At 53.0% G+C, this 23890-nt stretch overlaps 1 protein-coding gene and 1 pseudogene across 1 annotated transcript in view; both read left to right on the top strand.

Annotated features, from left to right (window-relative positions):
- CLSTN3 (calsyntenin 3) overlaps positions 1-17667 on the top strand; it is a 29946-nt gene extending 12279 nt beyond the window's left edge. The window contains exons 10-18 of the mRNA NM_001075425.2: positions 374-430; positions 1117-1274; positions 1400-1548; positions 8234-8460; positions 8742-8912; positions 9903-10048; positions 10342-10477; positions 16499-16701; positions 16795-17667. Coding sequence (NP_001068893.2) covers positions 374-430; positions 1117-1274; positions 1400-1548; positions 8234-8460; positions 8742-8912; positions 9903-10048; positions 10342-10477; positions 16499-16701; positions 16795-16935 — 1388 coding nt within the window. The 3' untranslated portion in view covers positions 16936-17667. The remainder of the gene's footprint in view (positions 1-373; positions 431-1116; positions 1275-1399; positions 1549-8233; positions 8461-8741; positions 8913-9902; positions 10049-10341; positions 10478-16498; positions 16702-16794) is intronic.
- Positions 17668-22813: 5146 nt separating this feature from the next.
- LOC112446624 (TP53-regulated inhibitor of apoptosis 1-like) lies at positions 22814-23517 on the top strand (annotated as a pseudogene).
- The last annotated feature ends 373 nt before the right edge of the window (positions 23518-23890 follow it).

Here is a 23890-nt window from a genome sequence, read left to right as displayed (position 1 = left end):
GTGTGTGTGTGGTGTGTCTGTATGTAGTATGTGGTACGTTTGTGTATATGGTGTGTCTAAGTGGTGTGTATGTAGTGTGTGTATGTGGTATGTTCGTGTGTGTGGTGTATGTATGTATGTAATGCATGTGGTTTGTATGGTGTATGTGTGTGTGTGGGGGGGGTACCAGAGCCCTTGTATTTCCTCAGCAGCATATTTGGGTTTTGTCTACAACAGAGGCCCGAGATAACCTCAGACAAGACAAAAGAAGGGTTGGGACTCAGTTAGAGGTTCAAGTCCTACATGGCCAGGGGCAGCCCGAGGAAGACCTCCCCAGCCTCCCTGTCAGTCTGGCCCCGCCTCCTTGGGCTCACTGGCACTCTTTCTCCCCCAGAGGAGAAGAACAAAGAGAAGGAAAAGGGAGGTGACAACAGTACGGACGCCACAGCAGGTACTTCCGTGTGAGACCCGAGGCCGCCGAGCTCGCGTCTCAGCCTGGCGCTCTGGGCTCCGCGTCCGCGCGGTCCTACCCGGCCTTGCGCTTCACCGCCTCGTGCGCCACCGGGGTTACAGCCTCCGAGCGGCGTGGCCAGGCGGAGAGAGTGCAGCCGGATGGAGCCGGCTGGGAGCGGGTGTCCTCTTCTGTCCACAGAGTGACATCCAGGGTTCCCGTGCTGGCTTTCCGCGTGGCAGAGCACAGGGGGCAGGAGACGGCCACGCGGCCGGGAGAGCTGGGCATCCCTGAAGCTCCCACGCATCCCTGCCGGCGCCCCCCGCATGCACCGTGGAGACCCCCTCGCTTACTCTCCTCTTCCGCCTTGGGTCTCTTTCCTCCCTTTGGTCCTGCTTTCCTTCTTCTCTTTATCCTGGAAGCCTTTCTCATTCTGTGGCTTCTATTTTTCGCCTTCCGTCCCTCTCTGCCCCAGTTTTTATTCGTCTTCTCCCTCTCCCATCTTCCCTTAGCCTCACTTGCCTCTCATCCATCCTTCTTTTAGCCCTATCTGGCTTCTTTCTGTCTTCTTTCCCCAGCCTGCTGCTCTTTTTCTGTCTTGTTCTCAGCCTCTTCTACCTGGGGCCTCCTCCGCCCTCCCCTCTGACACCTCTTACCTCCCGTCCACCCCTGTGTTCCTGCCCTAGGAGACCCCTTGCCGATCCACCACTACTTCCACGGCTACCTGGCTGGTTTCAGCGTGCGCTCAGGCCGCCTGGAGAGCCGTGAGGTCATCGAGTGCCTCTATGCATGTCGGGAGGGGCTGGACTATAGGGATTTCGAGAGCCTGGGCAAAGGCATGAAGGTATCGCCCCTTCCTCTGGCCCCCTCCCTCCGGGCATGCTCCCTGCCCCCGCCCCGCCCCACCCCACCCCCTCGGCTCCCTTCCTCTCCGTCCTGCTCTCAGCCCTGTCTGTGTCTGGGGCCCAGGTCCACGTGAACCCCTCGCAGTCCCTGCTCACCCTGGAGGGGGATGATGTGGAGACCTTCAACCATGCCCTGCAGCATGTGGCTTACATGAACACTCTGCGCTTTGCCACGCCTGGCGTCAGGCCCCTGCGCCTCACCACTGCCGTCAAGTGAGTGTCTGGTGGGTGGGCAAGTCACAGAACAGAGCCAGACAGTGTCAGAACTCCTTGGCCTTAGATGCCACCGACGGCTAGGCACATAATGCATCCCCTCCCCTCTGGTTTTAGGGATGGAACACTGACCTTCCCAGTTGACACAGCAATGCAGCAAGAAGAGTGTGGACTAGACTCAGATTTTTCAACAATGAGTTCATTACTCTTTCCACTTGTTAGCTCAGATGGTGAAGAATCTGCCTGCAATGCAGGAGACCTGGATTCAATCCCTGGGTCAGGAAAATCACCTGGCGTAGGAATTGGTGACTCACTCCAGTATTCTTGCCTGGAAAATCCCATGAACAGAGGAGCCTGGCAGGCTACAGTCCATGGGGTCACGAAGAGTCATACATGACAGAGCAGCTAACACATACTCTTCCCACCAAAGCACACTTCCAGCATTTAGGAGTTTTAATCTCTATACGTCTGTGCTGATATTCGAAAGGGGACAGAGGAAGGTCCTGGATTGGGCGCCAGGAGTGGTGGTTTGATTGCTCAGTCGTGTCCGACTTCTTTGCAATGCCCTGGACTCAACCGCCATGTTCGTCTGTCCATGGGATTTTCCAGGCAAGAATACTGGAGTGGGTTGCCATTTCCTTCTCCAAGGGATCTTCCCAACCCAAGGATTGAACCCATGTCTCCTGCATTGGCAGGCGATTCTTCACCGCTGACCCACCAAGGAAGCCCTTAAGTATATTAGTTATTTAAGAATACAGATTGATTTAGGCTCATGAAAACACTAGAGTTATAGATACAGAGTTTTTACTTACTAGCTTTTTTAGTACCGAGAAAGTACCATCAAGTAGAGATACAGTAGAATCTAACTCATGGAATTGTGAGAGTAAATGATACGAGTCCAGATCAAATGCCAGCAGAGTGCCTTTTCTGCACACTTAATGAAAGTGAAAGTGCTCAGTCATGTCTGACTCTTTGTGACCCCATGGACTATAGCCTACCAAGTTCCTCCATCCATGGGATTTTCCAGGCAAGAATACTGGAGTGGGTTGCCATTTCCTTCTCCACGAGATCTTCCCCACCCAGGGATTGAACCCGGGTCTCCCACAATGTAGGCAGACGCTTTACAGTCTGAACTACCAGGGAAGATTATTACGTGAAGACATTTTCACCACTTATTACCTGAAGGCATTTTCGCCCTTTATGCTTGTAGGGAAGTTTTAAGAGCTACTGCCCTCTAGTGGCTGCATCACACAATGCAGGGGTCAGGGTTTCTGGGTTCCCTTCTCCACTGTTCTGCTGCTGCTGCTAAATCGCTTCAGTCGAGTCCGACTCTGTTCGATCCCATAGACGGCAGCCCACCAGGCTGCCCCGTCCCTGGGATTCTCCAGGCAAGAACACTGGAGTGGGTTGCCATTTCCTTCTCCAATGCATGAAAGTGAAAAGTGAAGTCGCTCAGTCGTGTCCGACTCTTAGCGACCCCATGGACTGCAGCCCACCAGGCTCCTCCGTCCATGGGATTTTCCAGGCAAGAGTACTGGAGTGGGGTGCCATTGCCTTCTCCGCTCCACTGTTCTGCGTTTGTTCAAAAGCTGTCTGAAGAGAAGCATCTCTGACTTGCCCTTATCCTGGCAGGAACGGGTTTGGAGAGAAGGCTCTGAGCCCCGGAGAGTGATGGGCATGGTTGTCAAGCCTCCCAGTTAAAGCTGTGGAAGACAGGGTCCGGTTTGGGGAATTGGACTACTGGTCCATGGTATGGTCCTGGTGTGGAGCTGAAGGCTATGGGCAGATGAGTTCTCATGGACAACGATCAGCGCTCAGGATGGGCCCCGCCAGGTTCCAGTGAGAGCTCTAGCTGTTAAAGGGCTCTCAAGGTGCCAAGGGCTTCATCCCTCAGGGACCAAGAACTGATCTCATCTCTTTCATAGGCTTAGGGGCCATGTCAGAGGGAGGGCTCTGTCTTCTGGCTTAGGATGGAGCTTCGCAAGGGGTAGCCCTACAAGGTGGGAGTTGATGCCCTCTTTGTTGACTGGCTCATCTGGATTCCTCTGACTTATTACCTGCCCAGGGAAGAGACTTATCTGAGGGTTGGGAACCTGAGCTCTTCCTTTAGTAGAGGGGAGGGGCCTTCTTCCTTTGTGAGGTTAAGAGGGAGGGAGGTCTCATTTTTCCGTTTCAGGGTTTCCATGTGGTTAGTGCTACACTAGCACCTCACTGAGGGGCTTCCCTGGTTGCTCAGCTGGTAAAGAATCCTCTTTCGACCCTGGCTCCATCCTGGGTGGGGCAGATTCCCTGGAGAAGGGATAGGCTACCCACTCCAGTATTCTTGAGCTTCCCTAGTGGCTCAGACAGTAAAGACTCTGCCTGCAATGTGGAAGACCTGGGTTCGATTCCTGGGTCAGGAAGACTCCCTGAAAGAGGACATGGCAACCCACTCCAGTATTCTTGCCTGGAGAATCCCATGGACAGAGGAGCCTGGTGGGCTACAGTCCATGGATCCACAGAGTCAGACATGACTGAGCACTTTCACATGCAACTGTTCAGTCAATGCAGATTTTCCCTAAGGTTTTTTTTTTTTTTTAACCTTTCTGGAATTCTTGGAAAGCCCATCTCCTCATGGCATTGACCACTGAACAGATGGGCACCACATCTTTTTCTCTAGCTCTGTTCGCTCTCCCTAGTTTTTGAATTTCTACGTGCTTGCTGTAATCTCTGTCTGGGAAGTTCTGCCCACACCTCAAACAAATGAGCTAAAGCTTAATAATGAACTTCAGTGCCTGAACCAGCCCTGCCCCCGAATTCTCTGCCTCTGTGGCGGTGTCTCTGTCCTTGCAGTCACCCTGGCTTGCAGCCTCTGACCTGCCTCGGAGCCCTCCCTGTGTTTATGCGCCACGCCCTGTCAGTCATCCGGTCACCCAGACCCCTTTCACTCGTGTCTGGTGTCTGCTTCCTCTTTCCCCATGTCTGTGTTATGGCTCCAGCAGGCTGTCATGCCCACTCCTCTGGCCTCTTGAGATAGCCTCCAAACTAATGACTGTCTAGTATTCTAACTTCAGTTCTGTCCCCACCCAAAGGCTAGGTTAGTGATCCAAAATCCAAATGTCCATCCTCACACTTCCCTGCTGAAGAAGACGTCTGTGGTTCCCTCCTGCCACTCACAAAAATTGCACTCGGAGCCCTGAACCATCTGTCCCAGCCTTTCCTGCTTCGTGTTCCTCTACTCCCCTCCGTGTGCTCCTCACCATCCACTCTAGGGTCAACTTTCTACCTCCTTCAAAGGCTGGGTCACTTGCTACTTTTTTCCAGTATTCTAACTCTCCCTGACCAAATACCCTACTCCCATCTTAGCCAGAATAACCTCTCCCACTTTGAACGCTCTTGGTTTTGTGTGTGCTCCATTTATGTGATGGTGACCACGTTGGCTCTTGTTTGAAGGTTTGTGTAGAAATTCTAATTTCTTGACCAGATCATCAGCGCCAGGGCCAGCCCCCTGGTCCCCTTTGGGCCTCTTTTGGATCACCCATCACAGTGGGAATATCTGCTGGAGGCTGTGCTTCCAGAGTCAGCTGGACTTATTTCCCAGGAGGCTTTGATTGGGGTTTCTCTGGGACTGTGCAGACCGTCTCAGGCCCTGCTCCTTAGGGCACAGAACTCAGCAGGTTGTGGGTTTGGTCCCTTCAGGGGCTCTGCATTCATGGTATCCGCTGAGATTATGCCTTCTCCCTGTTGGCTCCAGTAGTCAAGCTGCACTCAGTAACACAAATGACAATCCTTTTAGAAAAATAATTTCTCTTAGCTGAGGCAGGTGGACCACAAGCCCTGCTTTGGAATTACCACCTCCCCTGTGAAAACTGCATGTTCAAGGGGGGACTTTTTTTTTTTTTTGCTGCACCATGCAGCTTGTGGGATCTTAGTTCCTCAACCAGGGATTGAACCCAGGTCCATGGCTGTGAAAGTGCCAAGTCCTAACCACTGGATCGCCTCGGAATTCCAAGGAGACACTTCTTTATAAATAAATTTGATTTGTGCAAACCCAGGTTCCACATGGTGGCTGTGGGTTAGTGGGAAGGCGTGTACTTGGAATGAGAAGAATGGGTTCAAGCCTGGATTGGGATGCATATTTCTTATGCGGCCAAGATGCTTGACCCAGGAGCTTTGGCTTCTGTTGCTTCTTCCAACAGCAGTGAAAGAAGGTTAAGTGAAAGCATGTGGGCAAAATGCTTCACAAAGCAGCAAGTGCTCTGGGGATAACCCTCAGATTGGCTGGAGGAGATCCTGGGAGTGTGTTCTGGAGCGGCTGTGATGTTGGTTGGTCAGGACTTAGTCTTCTTGGGAGGGTTTGTCTGGCACCAAGGTCAGAGAGGCTTCATGGGATGGTGGATGCGGTCTGAGATGGTCAGATTAGCTTGCCTACCGAAGAGTGTTTCTCTGGTACTGGACGAAATGCGTGGAAGATGCACCTGGGAGGAGGATGTCCTTTTTTTTTTTCTTTTTTTTATTGTGGTTGATTTACAGTGTTGTGTTAGTTTCTGCTGTACAGCAACGTAATTCTGTTATACGTATATACACATACCTTTTTAATATTCCTTTCCACTATGCTTTATCATAGGATATTGAATCTAGTTCTCTGTGCTATTCGGTAGGCCCTTGTTTATCCATTGTGTATATAAAAGCTTACTTCTGCTAACCCCAGCCTCCCACTCCATCCTTGCCCCATCCCCTCTCCCTTGGCAACCGTCAGTCTGTTCTCTGTGTCTGCGATTCTGCTTCTGTTTGATAGATGGGCTCATTTGTGTCATATTTTAGATTCCACGTATGAGTGATGTGTGTGCGTGCATGCTCAGTCTCTTCAGTTGTGTCCAACTTTGTGCGACCCTATGGACTATAGCCCTCCAGGCTCCTCTGTCCATGGGATTCTCTAGGCAAAAATGCTGGAGTGGGTTCCCATTCCCTTCTCCAGGGAATCTTCCCAACCCATGAGTCAAACCCAGGTCTCTTACATTTCCTGCATTGGCAGGCAGGTTCTTTACCACTAGTGCCGCCTGGGAAGCCCATACATATAAGTGATATCATATGGTATTTGTCTTTCTCTTTCTGACTTACTTCACTTAGTATGATACTCTCTAGTTGCATCTGTGTTGCTGCAAATGGCATCATTTTGTTTTTTGATGACTGAGTAGTATTCCGTTGTATATATGCACCACCTCTAATTTATTCATTCATCTGTCAGTGGACATTCAGATTGTTTTCACATCGTGGTTATTGTGAATAGCGCTGCTATAACACAGGGGTGTATGTATCTTTTGAATTATAGTTTTGTGGACATCCTTTGACACACTTCCCACTCCCACCCCACCTTTGTTGTTGAATATTTTTTGACACATATCTACCAGTCCAGTAGTTAAGACTCCGAGTTTCCACTGCAGGGGTCATGGATATTGAGGAACCAGGATCCCTGCATGACTTGGTGTGGCCAAAAATATAAAAAAGAAGGTGATAGATTCCACATATAACTTATATATATGGTATTTGTCTTTATCTTATTTCACTTAGCATAACACCTTCAAGGCCCTTCCATATCATCACAAGAGGCAGACTGAATAGTATTCCATTGTATATATGTCATATCTTCTTGATCCATTCATCTATGGATGGACACTCTGGTGGTCTCTGTGTCTGGGCAACTGTGAATAATGCTGTGGTGAACATGAGGGTGGAGCCAGTGCTCTGAGATAGTGATTTCATCTTTAGTATATACCCATATATACTCATACTTGTTTTCTTTAGATATATAACCGACTCTTTGTGGCCCAATGGACTACACAGTCCATGGAATTCTCCAGGTCAGGATACTGAAGTGGGTAGCCTTTCTCTTCTCCAGGGGATCTTCCCAACCCAGTGATCGAACCCAGGTCTCCTGCATTGCAGGTGGATTCTTTACCAGCTGAGTCACAAGGGAAGCCCAAGAATACTGGAGTGGGTAACCTATCCTTTCTCCAGTGGATTTTCCCGACCTAGGAATTGAACCGGGATCTCTTGCATTGTGGGAGGCGGGAGGATTCTTTACCAACTGAGCTATGAGGGAAGCCCTCACATCCCCAGGAAGGGAATTGCACTGAATGTGTGCTCAATCACTCCGTCGTGTCCGACTCTTTGTGACCCCATGGTCTATAGCCCACCAGGATCCTCTGTCCATGGGATTGTCCAGGCAAGACTATTGAAGCGGGTTGCCGTTTACTTCTCCATGAGATAGTGATTTCATTTTCTTTAGATATGTACCCAGGAAGGGAATTGTACTGAATACACTTTTTAAAAATCAAAGAAACAAAAAAGCTCTTAGATGAAGAGCTGTGTATGTATTTACATTTCTGTATGTTCAGTTTGTAAAATACAGTTCTATGGTCTTGGGATTGGGCATTGGTGATGTCATAGGTCAGGGTTGCCTGACCTTTTGCCCCTGCCCCTTCTCTGCAGTGGCCTCCTCCTGGGAAAGGGAATCTCCCCCTCCAGCTTTGCTGTGTGTGTGGTGGGGTGGTCTGCAGAGACACTGTCCCCCTTTCCTCCCCTTTTTCTCCCTGACATGGGGGCTCTCTGCAGAGGTAGGGGTCCAGAGTGATGGCCAGACTACAGATTATCAGGGAGTGGTTGCTGGGCTCACAGGCTGCCTCCCTCCCCTCTCCTGATGCAGGTGCTTCAGTGAAGAGTCCTGTGTCTCCATCCCTGAAGTGGAGGGCTATGTGGTGGTGCTACAGCCGGATGCCCCCCAGATCCTGCTGAGCGGCACTGCTCACTTTGCCCGCCCAGCTGTGGACTTCGAGGGACCCGAGGGGGTTCCTTTGTTCCCTGACCTCCAGATCACTTGCTCCATTTCTCACCAGGTGGAGGCCAAAAAGGACGAGAGTTGGCAAGGCACGGGTAAGCATGCCTCTCAGGGAGGGGTCAGTGTCTGGAACCAACGTGAAGGAGAAAATCTGGAGCTGGACATAACAATGTCACCCCATATTCGCTTTTCGAGAATACCTGGCTATTGGGAAGGAGGGCCAGTGGGAGGCCCCCAGGTATAAGGAGGTTGTCAGGTAGCGACCTTCTTGACAGCAATGCTGGCAGCTCTCAGGGGATGACCTGGGAAGGGGAGGAGGAGTGGCCAGGAGGTGGGCCCTTCAGCTCTGACCCGGACCCGACTCCCTCCTGTCCAGTGACAGACACTCGCATGTCAGACGAGATCGTGCACAACCTGGACGGCTGTGAGATCTCCCTGGTGGGGGATGACCTGGATCCCGAGCGGGAAAGTCTGCTCCTGGACATGGCATCCTTGCAGCAGCGAGGCCTGGAGCTCACCAACACATCTGCCTACCTCACCATTGCCGGTCAGTGGAGCCCAAGAGCCGGTCCTCTTTTCTTGGGACGCCCCCGTCCACGACCGAGTCTCTGGGGAGCCCAGAGGGTCCTCCTTCAAGGCCCAGGAATGTGACCAAGTGTCCCCTTGCACCTTCTCCACCTGGGGTCCTCTGGCTTCCAGATTGTCCCTAGAGGCGGGGGCTGGGGCTTAGAATCCTGATGGTTCTTTCTCAGCGTCTCTGTCCAGCCCGGCTCACCTCTGCTCTGGGCTCCACTCTTCTCTGGCTCAGTCTCTGACTAGCTTTCTTATTCTCTGGCCATTTGCTACTCATTATCTTCTCTGTCTTCCATCTCACTGATCTCTGGGATTCAGCATAGCTTTTCTTGTCTTCTAATATTTATTTATGTTGCTGTGCTGGGTCTTAGTTGGTGGCACGTGGGGTCTTTAGCTGTGGCATGCAGACTCTTTAGTTGTGGCATGCGAACTCTTAGGTGAGGCATGTGGGACTTAGTTCCCTGACCAGGGATGGAACCCGGTCCCCTTCACTGGGAGCATGGGGCCTTAGCCACTGGACCCCCAGGGAAGTTCCTAAGTGCTCATCTCTTAATGTTTGGTGGTAATGACTTGGGAAGCCTGCTCCTCTCCAAAGGACCCTCTGTTGGGGAGAATAGAAGATGGGGTGGCCGGTCCCCTCCTGTTTCCATTCCCTTCCAGAGCCTCATGGAGGGCTTCTGTGTTTGCCCCTCACCATCTCCCCGCTGCTGCCTCCTCCCTCTGTCCTGCATGCGTCCCTGTTTTCCTTCTCTCCATCCCTCCTCAGCTTGCAGAGGAGGGCAAATGGAGCCTCAGTTTCTCTGTCCCAGTCAGGCAGAGCTGGCGGGGTGCTGGGGAGCCTCTCTCCCTCTGAGGACTCGGGTCACGCACCTGTTGAGTTGAGGGGCGTCAACAGGTGGGAGTTTGGGAGAGAGACCCCGGGCCTCCTCGCTGACTCCTGCTCTGAGCCGCCGCCGGTTCCCAGGGGTGGAGAGCATCACCGTGTACGAAGAGATCCTGAGGCAGGCGCGTTATCGCCTGCGACATGGAGCAGCCCTCTACGCCAGGAAGTTCCGGCTCTCCTGCTCAGAAATGAATGGGCGTTACTCCAGCAATGAATTCATCGTGGAGGTAACCCGAGCTCCCTCCCTTCCAACCGCACCCCACCTCCCCCCGCCCCGTCCCCTCCCCGGGCGAGGAGCCGGGATGAGGGAGCGGACTGAGCCCCCTGGTGGTTGGGGATGGAAACTGCAGCCCAGGCAGGGGACTCCGGGATCCGGGCTGTGGGTAGAGAAGGAGGGGAAGCTGAGGGGGGTGGGGGGTGGTGAGGTGGTGAGGGGGCAGGGGTGAAGAGATGGGCCTCCGAGGGCTGGAAGAGGACTGGGGAGAAGCGAGCGTGCCCACTGAGCCCGTCCTCGCCCCAGGTCAGCGTTCTGCACAGCGTGAACCGGGTGGCCCACCCCAGCCACATGCTCAGCTCCCAGCAGTTCCTGCACCGCGGTCACCAGCCACCGCCTGAGATGGCTGGACACAGCCTGGCCAGCTCCCACCGCAACTCCAGTACGTAAGGCTGGATGGGCCAGCGGGCAGGTGGGCACAAGCATCCTCCGCCCACCTCTGGGGTGGTGGGTGAGGAGGAAGGGATGGAGCCATGGATTCTGTGAAACCTGGCTTGGTTGACGGTTCCAATCCCTTCACCCCTGGCTCATTCACTTTCCCTAGTGGAGAGTGCGAGCCCTGGGTCATCACAGGGTCACTCATATCCCGGCTGATGGTCAGTGCAGGTTTAGTCTTTGTTGGTGCTGCCAACAATATCATGTCAGCCCCGGACTTCGGGATCCTCAGTAGTGAAGCTATCACGTATTAAGCACCTGCTGCTGCTGCTGCTAAGTCGCTTCAGTCGTGTCCGACTCTGTGCGACCCCATAGACGGCAGCCCATCAGGCTCCCCCGTCCCTGGGATTCTCCAGGCAAGAACACTGGAGTGGGTTGCCATTTCCCTCTCCAATGCATGAAAGTGAAAAGTGAAAGTGAAGTCGCTGAGTCATGTCCGACTCTTAGCGACCCCCTGGACTGCAGCCCACCAGGCTCCTCTGTCCATGGGATTTTCCAGGCATTAAGCACCTACTGTATACTAATGCTGTCGACAATATCATTAAGAATACAAACAATTATAAGGTAGATACAGTTTCTATTCTAAATAAGGTTGGTGCTATTGCCTGTCAAATTATGTGCTATCTATAAAGTCATAAGGCTATTTCTGAAACAAAATATGCAAACATGTGAAGTGTTACATCCAAATGGACTGATGCCCTTCAGAGCCATCTTGTTCTGTGGCCAGGGTTGCTTACTAGTGATGCAATTTTTAATTCATAATTTGAGCTGCTTAATTATAGAAAAATTAGAAACTGTAAGTGTAAAGAAGAAAAGTCATCCATAATTCCACCACAGTTGACCCATTGTTAATAGGGTCTCAACCCAGTTTTTGCCTATGTGACTGTTTTCTTTTCTTCTTTTAACAAACATGAGATCAAACTATTTTTTAACCTAATATTTACACCTAATATTATAAATTGAGTCTTCACATTGTTAAAAACTGCAATGATTCTGATGTTGCTGGAAATGATTTTTGGAATGCCTTTTTTAGAATCACTTTCGAAGTCAGTTCATGAGATGCATTTATTTTTGTTACTTTCAGGACATACCTTACTTTTGGCCTAGTTCAGTATTCCCCACATCAGAATCCACTTTTGTCAGAGTTGGCTCTGGATAGCATTTTGCGTTTGTACGTGTAAAACCCACTCTGGAAAGGCAGAGAGGTGTCACGTATTAGAAAAAGTCAGGGACTTCCCTGGAGGTCCAGTGGTTAAGACTTTGTGCTTCCACTGCAAGGGGCACAGGTTCGATCCCTGGTCGGAGAACTAAGATTCCACATACCACATGGCATAGCCAAAATAAAAGAGATTAAAAAAAAAAAGTCAAAAGGCGAGTTGCAGGCTCTGAAGGCAATTCCCTAAGGCGTTCCAAACACGCTTTCTTGGAACAAGGTCATGGTCACTCACTGAGCCCTACCCTGAAAGGACAGCTCTCTTGTCAACCATGTAATTATTAAGAATAGTAAGCACATTGGTGTGCCAAGCACTTTGCCCGTGAATTTTACACCTATTAACCCAGTGAGTCATTACAGGCAACAGATGAAATAGGCGCTAGAATGATTCCCTCTAAAGGCAAGGAAACAGAGACCAGAGAGGTTAAGTACCTTATCCAAGATCACACAGCAAAAATATGGTGGAACCAGGATTCGAGTCCAGCCAGCAGAATTCCAGAACCCGTGCTCTAGCCATCACACTTCATATCCTCTCCATGTTAGATGCTTAAACAAAAGTCTTACCACTTTATAGTTGCACCTAATTTGGGGGAGCCTTGAGGGCTTCCCAGGATGTCTCTGACTGAGACTGGCTCCTGGGTACCCCTTAGAATTTAGTCTGGTTTCCTCTCCTTGGGTAGCGGCCTCCACTGTACTGTCTCTTGTGTTTGCTTTTCCCTGGGACTGGCTCCCCTCATCCTTGCTCTCCCTGAAAACAACTGCAGACACCTTTTAATTGTTTTCCTGTGATGCCTACAGCAAAGCAGATGGAAGTAGGGGTGAGGAGGGAGTGTAAGGCATAAGCAAGTTGCAAGGTTCTAGGAAGCTTCACACAATCTTTAGAGACATGTGAGTGAACTCGACCTACTTTTGTTAAATAGACTTTTGAGGCCATGACTCCCTAGCTCTTCTTCCAGTTCTTTCCTTGGCAATCATTCCACTCAGCCTTGTTGGGGTTGGATACTGGGTCTACCACTCAGATTAGGCTCAAAGTGGGTCTTGGTTGGCATTGCTGTTGAGCTCGGTAACTCTCATCCTTGTTTTCTCTGCTTGCTCTGAGATCCCAATTGAGAGCAGCAGCCTGCTTTTCCTTTCCCCCGATTTTGGCCTGAGTAGGGTACAAAATTCATAGTTCACCCGAGGGCCTTGGTGATTGACATCTCCTGAACTTATCAGGAGATCCATTTTGTCCGTGTATCTTTCCTGACTCTTCAAAGTGTCCCCTCTCTCTCCCTTCCTTCCAGCCCTGAGAGTGGAGTTACAGAATTGTGGTTTAGCGATTTCAAAGTACTCTGACCATGCAAAAGAGGAAGAGATAGAATTCTCTCCAATTGGATGGGAGGTTCATTTCTCTGTAGTGCCTAAGTGCACCAGGAAAGAGCTCAGTGTGAACTGGCACAGTCAGTCAAGGAAGGTCTGCTGGCACATTCAGACCTTGACCTTGAACCTGGAGAGTGAAGGGAGTCTGGATGGACATGAGAGAGAACAAGAGTGTGAGAACTGGGGGTGGGTGGGTGGCTCCGGGTATTGTGTTTGGAGAGAACGAGGCTGCCTGAGAAGGGTAAGATGAATGATGAAGACAAGATTTATCCAGTCCTGCCAAATTTTGATGCATATCAGAATCACCTAGGAGCAGTAAAAAACCTTAGTGCCTCAGCCACATCCCATACCAATTCAATCAGAAGGTCTGGGGTGGGGAGCCAGGCTTCAGTGGGTTTTTAAAGATCCTCAGGTGATTCCAACGCGCAGTCAGGTTAGGAATTATTTCCTTGCTTTGTTACGTACAAGTATTTGAGACTTTGTGGAGAGACCCACAGTGCAGTAGGATGAGAATAGAAAATGAAGTTGGACGTGAGGCAGAAAGGACAATGATGGAAGAAGATGAAGCCAGGGAATAAGTCAGTTCATAAAACACATGCTGTGAGATTCTGCACAATTGCTTGAGTGGCCAGAATTTGGACCTGAGCTTCCTTGGAGCTGAAACGAGAAAAACTGAGCAGTTAGGAAAGTCATATGATAGGACCCACCAGTGCTTCCGGTTGGAGGTTTCTCCCCAGACTCTTCAGAAAGGGGGATCCACGCAGGGCTGTGGACAGGGCATCCACGGTGCCTTACACGAAGCCAGGAGTTTCACATGGGCTACTGGCTAGAACTCAAACACTCCTTCCTGGTGGCCTTGGAGGTCACTCGAGGCCAGAGTCAACTACTTGGAGCTAATGCAGTAGGAAAGGTTGATGATGTTCCCTAAACTCTTGGTTTCTGTCTGTAGCTAACTTAAAAATCCTCCCATCTCCCCGGCCTCCTGGCTCAGTTTAAACTAATTAACTGTACTTGTTTGCCTGCACATGCCGTGTCTGCACTTTGTCTTTCCTGTGGTCATTTCTGATGGCCGGCAGTCAGCTGGTCACTTCCTTCAACAGGCCAGGGGCTTGGAGGGACAAATGCATTTGATTAAGGCACAGAGCAGAAGCTCTGGCTTGTCATCATTGTGGCTGTGGAGCCAGTTCACCCGCTGTGGCCTCCACCCCAAGGAGGGGTTTCTACTTCTACAGCCTGGGCTTGACTACGGGGGCATTCTGCTGGTGGGGGTCACTGTTCTGGGATCCTGGCCCACCGACCTGGAGACCCAAGAGGGGCTTTTTCCTGCAGAGGAGCCGACAGGCCAGCTGGGCCTCCCCTCTCCTTCTCCTCCATCCCCGGCAGTTGAGAAACACTCTCATCTCTCCCCAGGCCCATCTCTCCCCAGAGCCGGCGCCCAGGGAGCCTGCCTCCCTTGCTCTGCAGAGTCAGTTGTCATTGGCCCCAAATGGGCTATGGGTCGGGTCAGACTGGGGACCGACTTGGCAGAGCACCACCAAGGCGGCCTTGGGGAGGCGTGAAGCCAGTGCGGCTGCTCCCACACCTGCTTATGTTTCCACACCTGGCTGGCTCTGGAGCGTGTGGCAGCGTGTGCGTGCACTCTCTGCTGGAGGACAGGTGTGCACCAGGGTGTACCCCACGCTGTGTGCTTCCCTGTGCTCTGCTCCGTCTCTGGCCATGTGAGTCTTGGAGGCTGTGGGTAAATTCGTGTGTGTGTGCGCGTGTGAGTGAGACGCATATACTAACAGCCCCTCAACAACGGGACTGCCCAGGGTGTGGGTCCCACACACCCTCTCTGGTCAGTGAGGCGCTGCTCCTACGTGGCTGGCAGGAGTGGGCACCCATGTGGGGTGTAGTCACCCAGCTGCCCATGAGGGCACTGGGCCTGGGGGCACGCCTGTGGGGTCTCTACCTCCATTTGCTGTCCGTGGGGCTGTGGGCTCCTCTGTTTTGCCTCCTGCTTCTCCGTGTGCTGTCCGTGTGTGTGCAGGAGGTGGGCAAGGCTGTGCTCACGGCTGCTGCCTCCGTGGCCGTCTGGGTCCAGGTCTGTGGAGGGTACATTGTCCTGCAGGGGCTTGCCTGGACTGCCCAGCTGGTGGGGAGCTGGGTGGAGCTGCACGTGTGGCTCTGCTTTGCCTTGCTGGAGACTCTCAGGCGCGTCCTTTCCATCCTGCCGTGTGAGAAGGCTGTCGGGTGGCTGATGCGGGCAGGCGTGCTGGCCGGCAAAGGCCTGGCGCGGGTGCGGGGCGTGGTGACCCTGGTCCGGGTGTGCACCCACACACTCTTCCTGGGCGTGTCCCTGTGTCTGCACATGTGCTTTGCCGCCATCAGCTCCAAGGTCCGAGTGAGGGTGCACGCCCCGCTCTGGGTCTCTCTGCCCTTTAGGGTCCATGCCCCACTGAGCCTGGGCTTCAGAGTGAGGCTGCAGGCCCAGAGGCATGACAGGGCCCAGGGGACGGGGGGTGCATCCCAAGGGCAGCAGAGCCCCCCAGTGTCCAGGACGCCCCCGGTGTCCAGGACGCCCCTGGTGTCCAGGAGGCTCGAGCCCACAAGGAGACGGGAGGCATCACGGAGCAGGGGTGAGCTCTGTCCAGGTGGGTACTTGAAGGGGCTGCTTTCTACCTCTTGGTCCTGTCCCCAGCCTTGGGTGTCAGGCCATGCTTGGAGCCCACTTCTCCTCTTCAAATGAAGGAGAACATTCTCTCCTCTTGTATCATCAAGCCTGTGTGGCCACCTCTCTCCTTTCCCCTCTGGGCTCCCAGGACCTCCTTCCTGGGCTGCATGGTCCCTGGGAAAGGCGCAGGCAGAGGACCTGGGCAGAGTCCAGGCCTTGCCCTCTGTCTGCCGAGCACAGAACCGCTCAGGGCAACGTTGGGCTGAGGGCCCTTTTCCCCCTGCCCTTCCTCCTGTGCAGACCTCCTCCCTCCCTTGGGCTCTCAGTCCCTCCAGCCGCCCCCTTCCCTCCCCGTCTCTGCCCTTCTCTGGGTGAAAGTGAAAAGAGAAAGTGATAGTCGCTTAGTTGAGTCTGACTCTTTGCGACCCCTTGGACTGTAGCCTGCCAGGCTTCTCTGTCCATGGGACTTCCCAGGTAAGAATACTGGAGTGGGTTGCCAGTTCCTCCTCCAGGGGATCTTCCCGACCCAGGGACTGAACCCTGGTCTCCTGCATTGAGGGCAGATTCTGTACCCTTGGGACTCTGCTTCTCTTCCAGCTTCTACAGTGGAGACCTCTATTCCGGGCCATCATGGACCCTCTCTTTTGCTCAGGGATGCCCTGTTCCCAGGCCCCTGACCGCCTCCTGCCATCCCCCTCCCCCGCCAGCAGAGTTGGCTCAGGTGTGCCTGCCTCTCTCTGCAGTGGTTCCCAGTGCGGCGACCCTCATCATCGTGGTGTGCGTGGGCTTCCTGGTGCTCATGGTCGTCCTGGGTCTCGTGCGCATTCACTCACTGCACCGCCGCGTCTCGGGGGCCAGTGGGCCTCCCGGGGCCTCCAGCGACCCCAAGGATCCCGATCTCTTCTGGGATGACTCAGCTCTCACCATTATCGTGAACCCCATGGAGGTGAGTGGGGGGCCTGGCAGAGTCAGGGTGCAGCTGGGACACACTCCCAGCAGGAAGACTCCCAATGAGCACCCCCTCGCCACCCTTCTCCAGTCCTACCAGAGCCGGCAGGTCTGCGTGGCGGGCGCTGCAGGCGGCCAGCAGGACGACGAGGACAGCAGCGACTCGGAGGCGGCCGACTCACCCAGCAGCGATGAGAGACGCATCATCGAGACCCCCCCTCACCGCTACTGAGGCCTCCGCCCCTCCCCAGACAGAGAATTCCATCCCGGTGAGACAGACACACCGAAGATACAGAAGGACCTTCTTAGAGGAGAGAGACCCGGTGGGGTGGAGGAGAGAGCTCTTAGAAGAGTCCTCTCCTAATCTCAGAATCGGGGGGCCCACCAGAGCCCGACCCTCCCCCTCAGCTCCCAGCCCACCCCTGCTCCATGCCTCTGGGCTCCTACTCCCGGGTGGGGGAGATTCTGGCTGCCTTCTCTGTCGCCAGGCAGCCACCCCCTTTGCTGACCCACATCTGTCTCTTCCCCCACCAGCCATGTGCTATATGGTGGGGGGGGTACTGAAGGAAACCTGGTCCCCTGCCCTTACCTTCTCTCCTGTCCATGGAGCCCCCTGGCCAGGCATTCTCTGCTTCTCTTAACGAGCCCCCCCTTTCCATTTCACTCCGGGGATCCCCTCCTCTCCTGGCCCCCTTCCCTCCTCTTCCTCTCCTGTCCCCCCCTCTCCGAGGCCTGGCTGTGGCTGGGTTGTAGGGGTGGGAGTGGGATGGGGGCCCCAGCTGGATTATACATAATGTATATTTTTTCATGTCGTCGTGAGCGCAGCCCCTGTGTTCCTTGTGCAGCTCACAACCTTGTGTGCGTGTGGCATTGTCACGTCCTGGGGTGGGAGTGGGGGTCGGGTGGTGGGTGTGTGAGGGAGGGGACACACCCTAGGGTTTTCAAATAAAACAACTGGAAAAAAGCCTGGTCAGCTGCCTCTGGCCTGCTTGATCCCTGGTGGGTGCTCTGTGGGTGGCCGCTCTGGGGTCTCTGAGCTGAAGTGAGGGGCAGGGCTGGTTTTCTGGGTGCTGTCGCCAGGATCAGATGGCTTCCACTGCACCCCGGGAAGAATACAAACAATTGAGGGGATGTTGCATACGCCAGGGCTTTGTGGAGGACATTGTTATCACCCCCATGTCTTGAAATTTTTCACCTGGGGTGCCTGTGTGCCCAGCCCCAGGGGAGTCGAGGGGGAGAGGGCAGGCAACTCTGCTATTTGTTTTTTAAAAAGGGGTTTTCCTTTTAAAAATTAATTAATTGATTAATTATCGGCCATACCTTGCGGGATGTGGGCTTAGTTCCCCCACCAGGGATTGAGCCTGTGCCACCTGCAGTGGAAGCACAGAGTCTTAACCACTGGACCAGCAGAGAAGTCCCAGTCCTGCTGTTTGTAATAAGAGAGAACGGGCTCTGAGAGGTGTTCCCCAGGTAGAAGGGGCAGGAACCAGATGGGGTTATTTCAGAAGAGTACGCTGTAGACGGAGCATCCTTCCTATGGTGTCCTGGCCCCAGGGAATACCAGGGACCCAGGTCTTAATTACTGTGTGTGAGATGAGGGGCTTAGAGTATCAGTCATGTTACCTCAGGTGGCACAGTCAGTAAGGAATCCACCTGCCAATGCTCTCGGGTTTGATCCCTGGGTTGGGAAGATCCCTTGGAGAAGGAAATGGCAACCTACTCCAGTACTCTTGCCTGAGAAATCTCATGGACAGAGGAACCTGATAGGCTATAGTCCATGGGGTCACAAAGAGTCAGACATGACTGAACACATATGCGTGTGCACACACACACACACACACACACACACACACACATGTTATCCCTACTTCTCGGTGGTCCTTGTGGACGCAGTGGGGTTGGGGTGGAGCTTACTGGCCCACTGCTCTGCCACCCATGCCTGGTCTTACCTCTGCCAGGCACCCATCCTGGCCCCTGGCTTCAGCTACCGGCCATGTGTTAATGTCCATGTAGACCTCCCACCCAACTACCTGTTGGCAGCTCCACTAGGGCATCCTGTACTTCAGATGCAACCTTGGCCCAGATTCTGCTCTGTGCATTTCACCTTTCTCCCCGTTACCTGAGCCAGAGACCTGGGAGTGGGTTGGGATTTCTCCCTCTCCCTTAACCTCATGTCCACATGGTGACTAACCCTCTCATTTTTACTTTTTACCCCTTAAAATCTCTCAAATGTCTTTTTCTCCCCAGCACCCCATTGCTGGTGCTGCCTTGGCTTATATCTTCAGTATGTGCCTGGTCTGTTGCAAGAACCTCTTATGTGTCGCCTACCTGTTGCCTACCTGTCACCTACCTGCCTCCTACCTCTCCTCCTTGCCCCCAGTGTTTTACTCCACTCCACTCACCTCTGGGTCGGAGTAGCTTTTCTAAAGTTCAGGTTCTCCTCCTGGAACCTTCCCTACTTCCAAATCACTGTCAGGGTCAAGTTTGGACACCTTGAGAGGCCCCCTCAACCCCCCTCCCCCACCTCCCTGGTCCTCCCTGCCACCACCCCTGCACACCTAGGTACCAGTCACACAAACCACTAGTCTTTCCCCAAACCTGCCCTGCTGCTTCTTGTCTCTGTCTTTGCACATACCGTTTGCTCTGTCTAGTGTGCCTAGCCATTTTGTCCTTATCACTCAGGATGCAGCGTTGCCTCTTCCAGGAAGTCTTCTGTGCCCTGGCACCTCTTGTTCACGCCTCCATCACAGCCTTCTTCACTACCTGATGGTTCACATCTGTCTCCACTACCAGACTCTCCGTGTCCTCAGAACTCACACAGGGTCTGGTGCGCAGTAGGGGCTCTGAAGGATGAATGAGATGCGTGTGGCTCTCAGATTGATTCTATGAGAAAAGATGAATTGGTAGGAGGGGAGAGGGGGGCTTCTCTGGTGGCCCTCTGGCCTGGGGGCGTCAGTGCACAAAGGACAGATGTGACCCAGCAGGTGCCTGCAGAACCCTCTCCTGGAGGGGCCCTTGTGGATGCCAAGGTCATGTTTCAATGTCTGTGGCAATAACACGTGGGAGGCAGCCTGCCTGTTCTCCCTGGAGCTGCTCAGAGCAATGGCTCAATGGGCAGAGCCTTCAGATATCGAAGCCTCAGTGCTAACAAGGTGTGAGAGTAAGATTTTAGTCTTTGGTCTTAAGCTTCAGGGAGCTCACCCCTCTCCTCTTACTGTCCCTCCTAGTCCTCACGCACCCCTGGCCTCAGGGTCCACAGCTTCCCACACAGAGCAGTGGAGCCAAGTGTTTGCCCTTGCGCTCAGTCACTCAGTCGTTTCTGACTCTTTGCGACCCCATGGACTGTAGCCTGCCAGGATCCTCTGCATGGAATTCTTCAGGCAAGAATTCTGGAGTGGGTTGCCATTTCCTACTCCAGGGGGTCTTCCCAACCCAGGGATCAAACCCGCATCTCCAGATTTTCTGCACTGGCAGGTGGATTCTTTACCATTAGCGCCACCAAATGGGAAGCCCATTTGCCCCTGGAGCCCCCACAGTGTGGCCAAGACTCAGGACCCGGAATCTTCATTCAAGTTCAAGCCCCAGCTCTTGGGAGCAGATGGGGCAAGTAAACACGTCGGCAGCACAGAGTCCATCTCGTAGCGTCTGCCCAGTCCCGGCCTCCCTGGATCATCCATCTCTGGGACCAACCAGGGTTTCTTCTGAAATGCACCTTTCTGCATTCGTTTCCTGGGGACTCTCCAGGGTCATGGATCACTGATTGTGTCTTACCGGTGCAGCCTTTCCTGTCCCTCCTGTTCATCCGTAGCGCTGACACCCCAGATGCCAGCCCATGGCTGCCGGAACCTCCTGACGTGACAGCTGGGCAGGTGGCCATGTCACCATGGGGTGGGTGGGTCCTGGAGAAGACTTTGAAGCCCATGTGCCCCCACATTGCCCCAAGTGCCCACTCTTGCTTGTGGACTCATTCTCCTCTCTCAGTCTCTCTCTCTCTCTCTCTCTCTCTCTCACACACACACTGGAAATGGGAATCAGGAGTGAGGCAAGATGCTGACTCCCATTGTGCAGAGAAGGGGTGGCAGGCAGGAGTCCAAATGGGTTTCTATTTTGTTGCTCAAGATCTCCTGGAAAGTTCCCCAACCTCCCTCACAGAACCTCCCAAAGCCTCAGGACGCCAGGACTTGGGCAGGGCTTCCCATTTCTCTCCTCATGTAATTTGATACAGCAAACATCTCCTTTGGCCTCATTTGGACCTTCTGTTTCACACTGAAAGCCTGTTTTCCTCTTAAGTCCATTCTCTGCAGTGAAAACTGATGAGCTTCCTGAAAAGTGCATGATGGAGAGCCAGACCCTTGCGAGAAGCTGTAGAGGCAGAGACAGTAACCAAGTGATCAAGAACCAAGTGTCTGCATCCTATTACTAGACCAGAGACCTGAATGCTCACCTTTGTGTCTTCTGGGAAGGTGGACATTCATGCACACACACACACCAGGGCTCTGACCACATCAGGATTCCACCACACTGCAACCTTTCCACGATCCTAAAACCTGCATTTCGGCAGCTGCCAGCCCCTGCCTTGGGGGCTTTGCTGGGACACGTCAGGCATGACATGTCTGCTCCCAGTCGCCTAGCACCCGTGGAAGAGCTCATATTACCTTCTCTGCATGTTGTCCCCCCAAAATATGTCCTCTGGTTCCCCTCGGGGTTCCTCTAGACCAGTCGACTGGTGAATCACCTAGACCCTGGCCTTTCCTGGTGGCTCAGATGGTAAAGAATCTGCTTGCAATGCATTAGACCTGGGTTGGATCCCTGGGTTGGGAAGACCCCTTGGAGGAGGGAATGGCAACCCACTCCAGTATTCTTGTTTGGAGAATCCCATGAACAGAGGAGCTGGTGGGCTACAGTCCATGGGGCTGCAAAGAGTTAGAGACGACTGAACGACCAACACACACACACCCAGACCCTAGGACCTTTCCAGGGTGCCTGTAGCATGAGCTGAGCTTGCATCCTCAGTGCTCCTCGGTGCACTGTGGGCTCCGGGCGTCCTGGACTCTGCCTCCCCTGAAGCCCTCTTCTCACCCAGCGACCTGCTGAGGCCTCCTGCTCCGGGGCGCCCCCTCCTGGAAAGACAAGGAGCGGCAGGAAGGGAGCTGGTGCGGAGAGAGATGGGTGAGTCCAGGCCGGCAGGCAGGCGCATCTGAGAGACGGGAGGAGCTGGCACGCTTATTTTCATCGCGCTGGTGTCGCTGCGTCTCCCGCGGCACCACGCTGCTGTCGCTCCCTAAAATAACCTCGTTCTACAGGAAAAGGACAGATGAGGTTTAAATTTAGCAACGGTGGGTGGGAGGGGGTGGGGGAATGCAGACTCTGGGATGTGATGGGGCTGGCTTTGTCATTGAAGGAATTGGAAGCCGGTGATGCCTGCCTGAGGATTCTCACCCACAGGATAAGGGAACGTCCAGCCCGAATACAATGTCCAGTCTCGAAGACCTGCCCTAAATATCCGAGGTTCTCACCCCAAGTCTTCAGTCCCACCCACCTCCCCACCAGACATGATCTTTTCCCTTAAACAGCTGAGTTGGGGTTACGTTGCCATTTCTCCATGGGCTTCTGTGTGGCTGGTTCTTTGGGAAGAGGCTAAGGGCAAAAGCAGAAGTTGAGAAAACCCCTGATTTTCAGTTAGCCTAATAAAGGGAGAGGAGTCTTCCTGTCCTCAGGGCGCCACAGACAGGGAGAAGTCCAAAAGGCACAGGAGCTGTGGAGAGACGGTGACGTCACTTGCAAACGACAGAAGGGCAAAGGCCCAGGGTACCAGGCCCAGGCGACTCAGCTGCCTAGTCCCCCTGGAAGTCCGGCGGCCCCCCACAGACCACCCAGCCAACGACCCTCCACCTCGGGGCCCTGCTCTTCCTGCATCATCTTGCTGTTTTGAGGAAATTCCAAAGCACAGGGGGCACTCCTGCCAGGGATTGGATGGGGAGGAGGAGTAAGGGAGGAGGGAAGAGGGATTGAGGAACCCCCACCCCCACCTCCCACCCCCATGTTCACATCTCAGCAACTTAGTGTTCAGCCTTGGTCTTCAGCTTCTCTAAGTGATGGCTCATTGGCTGTCAAAAGAATTGCTTACTCCAAGGGTTCAGTGAGGCTTCAATAGGATCACTTTTTCTGGCCCACGCCATGAACAGCCTAGGGGAGGCTTGCACCAACATGAAATGCGTGCACCCACCACTGCTTCAGTCACTGGTTTGCCAAGAAGTTCCTCAGGGCGCACTGCTCCAGGGACCCATGCACTGACCTCTTCAAGCACTACCATCAGTGTGTTCAGATCAGAAAGCAATAAAGGAGAAGGAGATTCCTGCTGAAGGACTGGAGTTCATGGGTCATGGCAAAGAAAAGCCTGAAAGCTCTTCTTGACTTTGACAGTCACCTTGAAAATGGACATCTCAAATCAGGAAATTGAGGACTCTGGTTCTTGTCAGAACTGAAGATAGCATTGATTTGATTAATTTAGGAGGGAGGAGTTTCCTTTCCTCCTTGATATTTTTCTCTCACTTGTAAAAGATGATAAACTGTCACTCTTTGCTTTGAGATTTCTGGCTTTGGCATCTCAGCAGGAACTCGGTGTTCTAAATAATGGGATTTTGGGGGATTATGGTTGTAATACTTGGTCTGGGGTTAGTTTTAAATATGTCTTGTATGAAAAGACTCGTAACCTTATCAGGATGTCTAAGATTGCCTGACCCTGAGTCATTCTTTGAAGGACATTACAGACACTCTACTGGGGTTATTTGTTCTTGGAAGTAACTGGTTAAGATCTCTTTTCTATGAGAGAACTAGTGCTCCAGAAAGGGTTCCCAGCACAACAGTTGCAGTCAATGCTTGGGAGCGCCGTTTTATTTTTATATAGTAATTTAACTGTTAAGGTTGCTGGTGGACTGGGTTAGCCAAGAGGAAGATGGATTTCAGTCTTCCTGTTAAGACAGTTCCCTATCTTAACAAGAGGTGTCAGAGCTCATATTAAGATGTAAAAGCTTCATGAATGCTGCATTTCAGAGTTCATGGTGTAGTTCAGGAATTAAAATTCTTGAAGTGGCTATGGAGAAAGATCCTAAATTACAAAGATTTGGTGCTGCCAGCTTCCAACCTATGTCAATGAATTAAGTCCAGCTGTATATCGTAAAAATGCC

This window comes from Bos taurus, chromosome 5, assembly GCF_002263795.3.
Source record: "Bos taurus isolate L1 Dominette 01449 registration number 42190680 breed Hereford chromosome 5, ARS-UCD2.0, whole genome shotgun sequence".
NCBI lineage: Eukaryota > Metazoa > Chordata > Mammalia > Artiodactyla > Bovidae > Bos > Bos taurus.
Note: the sequence above shows the minus strand (reverse complement) of the source record. Positions and strands in the feature narration are given on the sequence as shown.